General features: G+C 53.6%; 2 protein-coding genes across 2 annotated transcripts in view; one reads left to right on the forward strand and one right to left on the reverse strand.

Annotated features, from left to right (window-relative positions):
- Positions 1 to 330: 330 nt before the first annotated feature.
- On the forward strand, positions 331 to 7,346 carry LOC104500904 (macrophage colony-stimulating factor 1 receptor-like; the record flags this gene model as incomplete). The annotated part of the gene is made up of 12 exons (XM_010144630.1): positions 331 to 443; positions 2,549 to 2,675; positions 3,158 to 3,262; positions 3,563 to 3,673; positions 3,914 to 4,076; positions 4,619 to 4,722; positions 4,866 to 4,984; positions 5,711 to 5,833; positions 5,953 to 6,064; positions 6,339 to 6,438; positions 6,759 to 6,864; positions 7,215 to 7,346. Coding segments are annotated over 12 exons (1,415 nt in total), but the record flags the coding sequence as incomplete, so codon positions are not given.
- A 3,221-nt stretch (positions 7,347 to 10,567) lies between these two features.
- The window catches only part of HMGXB3 (HMG box domain containing 3), a 17,202-nt gene continuing 16,832 nt past the window's right edge, over positions 10,568 to 10,937 (reverse strand). Inside the window, exon 20 of the mRNA XM_010144629.1 lies at positions 10,568 to 10,935. Coding sequence (XP_010142931.1) covers positions 10,568 to 10,935 — 368 coding nt within the window. The remainder of the gene's footprint in view (positions 10,936 to 10,937) is intronic.

Here is a 10,937-nt window from a genome sequence, read left to right on the forward strand (position 1 = left end):
GCTCCAGCGCACAGCACAGCCAGCTGTTGCCCAGCCCATGGAGTCCAGGATTTGCATCTTTTGATGGACTTGGTCTTGCTGCACAGATCTTGGTGTCCAGTCAGTCTGACCTGCACCTGGTGCTGTTTGAGGGGAAATTAGGGTGCACGGGGGGGACCACTGCAGTGTAGAGTTTGGCATCAAGAACTTCCCTTGGCTCCCAGCAGCTCTTTTGGGTGCCTCTGGGGCCAGCACTGGGTTGTGTTGCATAGGTGAACAGCTGGGCAAAATGCTCCCAGAGATGGGATTGAAACAGTGTTTTACTCATCCCTGGTTTTTTTGCTCTTCCAGGAAATATCATGGCCCCCCCAAACAAGCTCTTCAGCCCCGTTCTCTCCACCTGCATAAGCACATTGGTCCTGCTGCTCCTCCTACTCCTCTTCCTCCTCTACAAGTACAACCAGGTCAGGTTCTCTATTGCATAGCAAGGGCTGCAGGGCCTGCCCAACCTCAGAGACCACGGAGTTTCTGCTGGCAGCCACAGGCAGGGAGCCTTTAGCTTGGAGGTGCTAGGTGAGCTACTTCACAGAACATTAGGGGTTGGAAGGGACCCCTGGAGATCATCTAGTCCAACCCCCTGCTAGAGCAGGTCAAACAGAATCATGTCCAGACAGGTTTTGAGTATCTCCTGAGGAGACCCTGCAAGCTCTCTGGGCAGCCTCCCTCATCTCGGCTGCCTCCCAGCTTCCCCCAGGAGGTTCCTGCTGCAGGGCAAGGCTCATGCACCAAACCTCTCCCACCCTGGTCCTTCAGCCTGGTAGTGTTGGTGCTCATTCTGGGCTGTCAATTGCAGCTGGTTTTGCTCTGGTCACTGTGAACCCACAGACTGAATTCAGGAGAGGGGAAAAAAGTGCTTTGCCTTGCATCTACATTTTAGTCTCACCCCTGCTTTATAAAAAGCTGCTTTTATGGGGAAACAGGATGATGTTAGAAGGTGTTTGTCTCCAGGAAGACTTGGTCACTATTTTTATATGAGAACTTGCCCCATTTTCTTGGCAAGATGCATTTTCAGCATTTGGATTCCTTCTCCCGTTTCCGTAAACTGTACCAATCAACAGCCACTTTTGCTTCATCAGTGGGTGAAAGTCTCCTGGTTTTCAGCTCTCCCTTTGGCACCCTTCCACCCCTGACAGCCCATCAAGGCTGCAGATTTTGCGGCGGGGTTCTGGTGCTGGTTGTCAGACGATCCAGCAGAGCCCTCGCCCAAACAAGCACCTCCAGCTTTGCAGGCAGAGCTGCCTTTGGCCAATGGTCCAGAAACAGAGAGAGGTGAGCGGGTGTGTAAGCACAGCTCTAAAGAAATTGCTTTTAGGAGGCCCTTGCAAGCCTGAGAGAAGCAGGATGTGTGTATAAATCATCTTATTTATCTCAGCCGTGGGCTTCTCGAGTCCTGGCTGACTGCTGCTGTGCTAGGTGAATCGTGGGGCAGAGAGCAGGCAACAGCACACACCGCGAGTGTTCATGGTGCTCTTCATGAGGGACCCCCACCAACGCTGTGCTGCTTGGAGCATCCTGCCCGCACCTTTTCAGACAGACTGCGTGGGCAGGACTGTTCGGCTCGCAGGCAAAGAAAGGAGAAGCTGTGCGGGGGAGAGGACAAACAAATGGTTTGCATCGAAACTGCAGACCTGTTTGTGTTTGCCTCAGTTTTTGTCTCTCATGCCAGTGCTAACCTGGCTTTGAGCATCCCCCCGCGCGCTGCGTCCTTCTCGGCAATGATCCAGGGGAAGTGGGGAGGGAAGCATTTCAGCACACGCCTCCCGTAGCTGGGACATGAGGCGATTCACCACAGTCACGGTCACAGCCTTGTGCCTGCCTTGATGGTCCTGAGACCACCTTTGCCACACTGGGGTGTGGGTCCTCACCTGTCTCCTGGTACTCTCACGCCAGGCTATTTCACTGCCTTTCTCTGTGTTTGTGCCTCCAGCCTGGCTCCATAGCCCTCTCAGCGTGAAAAAACACCACCCAGTGCAAGTGTCTGCCCACAGGCTCCGGCACTGCTGCTCTCTGCCTTGCCTGGTTACTTCTGTCATGATATTCGTGGAAAAGAGAAGAAATTCTTTACTTCTCTTTCTCCATTTCTTTTTTTTTCCCCCCCCGTAAGGGAAGCAGGGCTGGGCCAGCTCCATCGTTCTGCTGTGCTCAGCAGCTCAGGGCACCAAGGAAGGACACACAATGGGGACATCTCTGCCCAGCACCAGCTGGGCGCTGTCAGCCACTGGTCTGGTGGGACATGCTGGCTCTCCCAGCTCTGCCATCCCAAGTGAGGGCAATGGGCTACTCTCAGAGGCAAGAGAGCCTCCCTCTGTCATGGGTGATGACTTGCAGCAACTTTATAACAGCAAAGGGACCGAGCTGTACAGACAAAGCCCCTCTCACTGAAGCCGGGTTCGAAACAAGAAATATTTGATGGGCTGAAGCCTACGTGTTCCCTCTGCCTGCAGGGTGAGAGCTAGAGTGCATGCTGGGACCTGAGGAATATTGAATAACTGGAGTCTCTTCCTTACAGAAACCCAAGTACCAGGTGCGGTGGAAGATCATCGAGGCCTGTGAAGGGAATAACTACATCTTCATTGATCCCACTCAGCTGCCATACAATGAAAAGTGGGAGTTTCCCAGGAATAACCTCCAGTTTGGTAAGAAACCTTCCTTGCCACTTGCCTGGTGTCAGGCGGGTCACTACAGAGCTGAAACGTTCCAAGAGACAGAGCCAAAGCAACTGGGCAACATCCAAAGCTGCATGCAGACGTTACAGCAACACCCTCGACCAGGGCTTGCTGCCCTCTTCCACAGAGGGTGGCAACTGCCTGGGTACAACCTCCCTCCAACCCTCCATTGCTCCGAGGAAGGTTGAGAGGATTGTGTCCCTCTTGCATCTGGGGTCATTACTAATGCACAGAGCTGGTGAGTCCACATTTGGACACGGCCTCTTTCATACCATCTTTGCTCACAGTAGAGTTCCCCTCAGATGTTAACCAGCTCCTGACTAAAGGACATGTTGCCTTGTCTAGGTTCAGGAGGAATCCTCACCCACCAGGAACCCTCCCCAAGGCTGCGTGCAGGACAACTGCTCCGTTTCTTTCTATAAGTACATTTTTTTTTTTTTTTCTCTCTGCAGGAAAAACTCTTGGAGCAGGAGCCTTTGGAAAAGTGGTGGAAGCCACTGCTTTTGGGCTGGGAGAAGAAGATTCAGTCCTCAAAGTGGCTGTGAAGATGCTGAAGTGTAAGCCCAGAGCAACTTGCAAAGGCTCCTTTGGGTGGGATGTAGTGCATGTTCACCACGTTTTGGTGCTCCCAGGCTGCAACACCTACTTTTTTAGGTGTTTTCTGTGATGAGTATTGGGTGCTAAAATCATGCTGCTGCCATTCTGTGGACACATGTGGCCAAAGGCACAGACAGAGCACACAACTTCCTCTCTGAGTGTGTCTCCTCCTTTTGTTCCATCTCTGTCTACACTTTTTTCTGTCCTCCTCCATCATCTCTGTCGCTCCTTCGCACAACCTTTCTCCTCTTGTCTTGCAGCATCAGCGCACACAGACGAGCAGGAGGCTCTCATGTCTGAGCTGAAGATCATGAGTCACTTGGGACACCACAAGAACATTGTAAACCTGCTGGGAGCATGTACCTATGGAGGTGGGACCCTACAGCCCTGCTTTCCCCATGGACCCCCGGTTCCTCTGGGGCTCTGACCTCTCCTCAGTCTCATAACAGAGACAGCTGATGAGCTCAGAACCTACAACTTTGCAAGGGCCGGCCGTTTCCAAACATGCTTACACGCAGTGTGGGTGCTGCTGCCCCTTGCAGAGATAGCAATCCTCAGGACAGGTCACAGCAACGTCACTTCTTAATGAGCCCTTCCTGCCTCTCCCCCAGGTCCAATCCTTGTCATCACTGAGTACTGTCGCTATGGAGATCTGCTGAACTTCCTGCGGAAGAAAGCTGAATCCATAATGATCCAGGATTCCTCCCTGGACACCTCTCTAGACAGCGCTGCTGATTACAAAAACATCGACGTGGAGAAGAAATACATCCACAGGTAAGAGCAGAGATCTAACGGCCACGGGGCTGAGCCACGTGGGACCTGGGCACTTGCTGGGAGAAGTGGGAGAGGAGAGCTGATGGCCAAAGGTCTGGGTCCTTGCAGGACACCAGGATGTAAATGCCACTGGGATTGTGTGTTTTCTTTCAAGTTTTCCGAAGCTTTTGACAGCAGTTGTTGACTATCCCACAATAAATCCTGGTTTCAGTCCAGTCTGCCCTCCCATAACCAGAACTTCTCGGCTTCCTGCACTATTGGACCCACAGGTTTTGTAGGACAAGAGGCTGAGTGCCCCCCATCAGCCTAGGGCAGTCCCTTGGCCAAAAGGCAGCAGTTCTCAGACCCCATACCACAGGGCTCTCAAGTCCCCTTTCCAAATCAGCCTCAACGCTGACTTCTCCTTTGCCCTCAGGCTCCAGCCAAGCCACTACCTGCAGGCAGGGATGTGGTTTCTCCTCTCGGTGGGTGTGGAGGAGGGCAGAAGGTACTGCTGGAGGGTTGCTAACAGCCTGCCTCTATCTCTGTTGCTTCTGACGCAGTGACAGTGGCTTTTCGAGCCAGGGTTTGGAAACATATGTTGAAATGAGGCCTGTGTCATCATCATCATCATCTTCAGCATCATCAGACTCTGCGCAAGCCAGGGGTGAGTTACAGACTCACTTCTGTGTTTTCATGATTTATTTATTCTGGCCATCCCGTCTGGTTCAGCTCTGGGGAACCATGATACAGCACCACAAGTTACTCACCAGGTCCGCCGCAACTCTAAAACCTCACCTTGAATTCCAGGGAAAAGCTCGGAGGAAGAAGACGAAACCAGGGAGGACCTCCGTCCCCTCAGTCCCTCTGACCTGCTTCAGTTCTCCAGCCAAGTGGCGCAGGGCATGGCATTCCTCGCATCCAAGAACGTGAGTGCCAGCTGCCCCCAGCGCCCTGCTGGGCAACACCAGTCCGGCCAGCAGGCGCCAGCCATCCTGTCCGCACAGCACTCGGGATGGTTTTTGACGGTGTGGCCAAGCTCAAGCAAGCTGCTGCTGGAACTGGTCCCCTCTGCTCCACTCGCTGGGTTCAGGGGCACTGGGCCGGGGTGACTGGTGTTCCTTGCAGAGCCATTGTCTCCCATGGGCTCCAGGCAGGCCATTAGGGCAGGGCAGCATTACAGGGGGACCCAGGGCTGTGCCTCGTGCTAGTCTCAACACCTTCTCCCCAGCTTTTACATGAGGTTAAGAAATTTGATGTGAAGCTTTCTGGGGTTGGCAGCTTCCCCGCTGGCCCGGGGACGAGGAACTGAAAGTGGTCGTTGAGCTGTCTGCCAGAGCTGGCTCATGAAGGGTGCCAGAGAGCAGCCGTATGACTGTTCCAGAGAGAGGACGCCGTGTGAACGGCTCCTGGTTCTCAGCCTGCTCCCACGGAGGGGAGCAGAGGACACGGCATGACATGTCACCATGTCTTAGCATTGAAAACAAAGTGGCTGAAAGCCTGTACTCCTTGTACGTGACACAGGGGCTTTTCAAGCAGTACGTGTTCCCCTGGTCCCTGTAAGTGTTGTTCCAGTGACAGGCCCGGGCTGTGGGAAGTAGCTGGGACTGCTGGGGGATGCTGGTTGGGTCTCAGTGGTGCTCTTTTCTCCCCAGTGCATCCACCGTGACTTGGCAGCCAGGAATGTGCTCATATCTGATGGACGGGTAGCCAAGATCTGTGACTTCGGCCTGGCCCGGGATATCATGAATGACTCAAACTATGTTGTAAAAGGCAACGTAAGTCATTAAAACGGGGACAAGAGAAGGCACAAGGGTAGGGGGTGGCTGGAGCGTGAAGGACAGGGTGTAGCGGGAGCTGCCAGCTTCCCCCGGTCTGCAGGACTCTGCTCTTCCAGGCCCGCCTGCCCGTGAAGTGGATGGCCCCAGAGAGCATCTTTGACTGCATTTACACCGTGCAGAGCGATGTGTGGTCCTACGGCATCCTGCTCTGGGAGATCTTCTCCCTTGGTAAGAAAGAAACAAGCTCACAAACCTCTTTTCTTTTCCATGCCTTACCAGTGCCTTAACATCTCTGCAGAAGAGTTTCCAGGAAAGGAGGAATGTTGACAAAACTCTAGGTTTTATCAGGGCTATAAACCATTGGATCGTGGGTGATCACAACTCCCTGAGAAGGGGTAGTGCTGGCTCAGGCGATGCTCCAGGATGCCCCTTCCCATCCCAGAAGGCTGGAGCGTTACAGCCTCTGGTCTGAGAGCCGCCTCTGCTCCTGTTCCCATCCCAGGTAAAAGCCCCTATCCCGGCATGGTGGTGAACAGCAAGTTCTACAGCATGGTGAAGCAGGGATACCAGATGGCCAGGCCCGACTTCGCTCCACTGCCAATGTGAGTGGCTGCGCCAAGGTGCCCACACACAACGGGTGACAGTGTGACAGGAGCACGTAGGGCGGGCAGGGACATGGGACAGGGACCTTGGTCACAGGTCTGCCTGCTGCTCCCAGGTGTGTCTGCTTTTGAGGTTTGGGTTGGATCCTGCCAGGCTGCTCCTTGCTGCTGTAGGAAAGCAAGAGCTGGGGCAGTTGGTCATGACCGCGGGTTTTACGGGCAGGGAGACAAGGGATGGCTCAGTGCTGCAGGGAAGAGCCTGGGGGTGCAGACCCTCCAGCAGCACCGTGCAAACGCCCTGTCCCTGTCCGGCTCCACAGGTACAGCATCATGCAGGCGTGCTGGAGCCTGGAGCCCACGCGGAGACCCACCTTCGACCAGATTGTCTGCCTGGTTCAGAAAGAGCTGGAGGTGCACAAGGAGCAGGTGAGGACCTTTGGAGAGAGGGAGATGTGCTTTCCCCCCATGTGAACATAGCTCCTGGACACCATTCCTCGTGGTGTCCCTTACCTTTAATGATGGGAGCAGTGTAGTGTTCTGCGGGCAGTGATACGAGTATTGATTCGGGTGCCCCGTTCCCCCGGACCTGGGGTGACTGCCTTGTGACAAGCTGTCCTGCAGCTCCACAAAAGCACAGGCCTGTGCTGCCAGCCATGCCCTTGGGCACAGCAAAGGGCAGAGCTGAGCTGGCATCCGTGCAGAAACAGATGTCGTACACCTCCAAAGGGACTCAGACACCCTTGGGGTGGGTTGTTCTGGCTTTTTTTGCTTTCAAGGACTACACCAACCTCCCCTCCACTGCTGAGGAAGACAGTGGCTGCGATACCTCCGGCTGCTGCGAGGAGTCCTGCGAGCAAGAGGAGAGTGGCCAGCCCCTTCTCAAGAGCAACAACTACCAGTTCTGTTAGCTGGTGCCATCACCCTGGGGATGATCCCTGTCCTGGCTCTGCAGAGCGCCTGGTTCTGCTCTGCCCCAGGACACAGACACCTTCTGCTTTGGCTCTCCTCTCTGTGCTTTCTGAAGTGCGGGTGTTACCCACTCCCTCACTGAAAGGATAGCGCTGGGGTGACTCAAAACGACGACTCACCACGGGATCCCCAAGGTCTTATCTTGAGCATAGCATTCAGGTGATAACATGCTCCATCTCTGCAGGGTATAGAGAGGTTCCCCGCACCTGCCTCCCCCCTCCCCCTGGAGGAGGCTGTGGGGTGTTTGGGTTCTGTAGTTTTGCAGCCACGTAAGACCCTTGTGTTTTATGAGCATGTCTTAAACTAAGTCCTGAGGCTGGAACTGCTCCTCCCTGCAGCAGCAGGGTGCTCTCGGGGGCCCTGCTCTCCTCCCTGAATGTTGCAGAGTGAGTGTTTAGAAGTAGGTGAAGCCCCTACTCAGCATTAACTATGCATTAACCTCTACGTTTCCTCCTGCAATCCACCTCCCTGCAGCTGATGCTTCTGCAGAGTGTTTGGGTGAAGCAAGCTGAGGAGACAACCCCAGGGTTCTGTGAACTTGTGCCCCAGCACCGGGAGCGAGGGGCAGGTTTTTTCTCAGGCACAACACCCAGGTAACCAGTGCTCTTCATGTGAGCACTGAACACAACCCCAACCCAGGAAAGAATGGCAGCTTAAACACATCTGGAAATGACCACCACAAGACACATCCTACCACACTGGACATATTAAACATGTAGCAATCACTGCCTTTGTCATGTTCTTGTATATATTTTCCTGAGGTAATTTTTTTTCATAAGCTAGGGCCTACCGCCCTTAGTACTCATCTCGCTCTTGTTCAGGGCTACTGATGCTGCAGCCAGCCAGTCCTGTGGAGCTGGCAGAAGTAGCTGAAGAGCCTTCTTACCTCTTACCTCCTGCAGCCTCGGTGGATGACAGATGAGTATTCCGGGTATTCCCCTGACAGGGCTCAGGCAGGGCGGGCAGCCTTCGTCCTGCCATAAACCACTGCTGATCATCTTAAACCTCTTTTTATTCTAACACCAAGTGATTCTCTCCTCCTTACTAAACAAGCTAACATGTTCCTCTCTTGTCAGCATTACAAAGAATAAAACAAGGTGTTTACTAAAATGAGTCTCTTTAGAGGCTGTTCTCGGGGGGAATCAGAGCACAGGTGAGGCACTGGCCCATCCTCTCACACCCTGCAGCTCTGCTCCAGTGCCTTAGACACAGTTCTCATTACTGCCCGCCTCAAAACCCTGCGAGCTCATGTAATGCAAACACTTACTTATTAAAAGCAAAGTTTTACAGCATTTTGCTCTGACTGGCCTGTCTGTAACCAGGAAAAAGGGACATAACAGAGGAGTAATTTCAGGTACGATGATGGGACATCTGACATGGTCACTGTTTTGAGATGGATGGGTGCATGGTGGCAGGAAGTGTGGGAAAGGAGGTGGAGTGCCAAGGGCAGAAGCGCCCTAGTGACAGAGCAGCTCCCCTCAGAATAGTCTGTCTCTGAGAACACCAGGCACTTCCCCCCACCACGGCAGCGCAGACTGGAGTGGTGCTGTGCATGCACACAGCCTTCGTGCCCTTTGCCACTGCCGCTTTCCCGCTCTTGTACACAACAAAACAAGTCACTTGGCCATGGTTTCACCCCCAAAATTGGAGATAATTTATTAAACTTTATCACTGACTGAAAAAAGTCACTAATGTCTCTTATAATAAGTTAATGTTCTTAACAGAAAAACCCCAAGCCATAATGACTGCGTTTGCTCAGACTTCATACGTTTACTTTAACAGTACGGTACTCAATAGGTTCCCCTTCACAGAAGGGAGTTTTCAACCACACCACAAGCCTCTGAATCTTCCCCCCCGCTCACTCAGACAAAATAAACTGCCTGGATGGCAACTTAGCAGCTGAGCATCCCCCTCCTCTGCAGGTCCCAGCAGCCAGCCAGCCACCTTCACCTTTATCACCAGCAAGAGGGAGCTGGCAGACAACAAGGAGCACAGCTTTACCACCACAGCCCAAGGTGTTCTTCAGACTCTCTGTAGGGGGAGATGTCTCAGTTCATTTCCTCTCAGGGAGCTGATAAAGCACCCTGGGCAGCACTAGACTTCTCTGACCTGCCCCGTGCTGAGTGGACAATGGGCAAAGGTGGCACCTGAGGGAGCGCTGAGGTGGCCCACATGGCTGGAGCTCTCCCAGCACCTCCTCAGAGGGAGGAACACCGAACCCTGCTCGTGCTGGTGATACTGCAGTCATCGTTTCTCTTTGATCCCACAGACAGTCTTTACGATTCTGTTCCAAGGGCAGAACAGCTGAAGTGCAAGTCCTTGAACAGAATGAAACTGCTACAAAAAAAAGCAAACAAACTAAAAAGTGTCCCAGAGGACCCAACAGAAGTTTTGCCTATGGCCCTCCAGCGAGCTTGGCTCACCTGGTCACTTCTTACCTTAACATACTTTTCACTCACTGTATGTTTCAGCTTCTAAATTATTAGTGCTCATGTGTAGGAACACACAATTCTAGAAATTTTCTGCAGCCTAAGCACTCACAGTCCTGGACCCAAGAGTGCAGCCTCCAGGGAGGGTCCCCAGATACGATGTGTTAAAGCTGCTCGGCTGCTCCTCCTCCTCAACTAAAGGCTCCTTGCAGCCGACGCAGAGAGCTCTGCAGGATTCCAAGCAGCAATCAGTGTCCTAAACTAATTTATTCTGAACATTTTGGGGGAAACCTTAGCTGTCTGCCTTTCAGGCCTGCCGCCACTCCCTGAGCCCTGCCACCAATATGCACAAAGCAGTCAGCAAGCAAGATTCAGAGTTAGAAAACCTGTGCGCTTGACCAGGCACCCTCCCCGCTCCCAGAAACACCTCTCCTTCTGCACTCGCCAGCTGCAGGGAGGGCAACGTTCCACACCACCCCACAGCGGGTCTGTCGCACTCCTCAGGAGGCAGCTGGGGGCAGGTGACAGACCCGCACTGGCAGCAGCTATCATGTCACTATGGAAGCACACAGCTCTTTGGTCATTAACAGCAGTCAAAGCCACCAGCACCACATCTGCAACCAGTCAAAATAAACTCTCAAGCCAGACAGCTGTCCCAACCTTGCAGCAGCTGCCCCAGCCCACCCATCCACCCCACCACAGACAGAAACTACGAAGCAACAGCTTGTTACTCAGCAACCTCTATCACCCTCCTGCTTCCCCTCTTCCTCCTCTTCTGCTTCTGTTTTAATCTGGGCCACCCCAAGCCGGTAGAGAGCATCGCGAATGACCACCTCCCCGGGCTGGCAGCTCTGTACGATCTCCTGGATCTGCCGATTCACGATTTCCCGGCTGGTGAGGAAGTCCACGAGGCGGTTGTAGAGGTAATAGTGCGTGGCGTTCTCGAAGGTGATGGGCCTTTGGCGGACGTTGCTTGTTTTGCTGTCGTTGATGGCAGCGATGATGGCACTGTAAGGCTCCAGCTCTCGGCACAGGGAGATGCAGTGATGGCGAGCCGTCGGATCTCGGCGGCTGTTTCGCTCCCAGCCCGTGGGAACAAAC

Source organism: Buceros rhinoceros, unplaced genomic scaffold (genome assembly GCF_000710305.1).
Source record: "Buceros rhinoceros silvestris isolate BGI_N320 unplaced genomic scaffold, ASM71030v1 scaffold22091, whole genome shotgun sequence".
Taxonomy (NCBI): Eukaryota; Metazoa; Chordata; class Aves; order Bucerotiformes; family Bucerotidae; genus Buceros; species Buceros rhinoceros.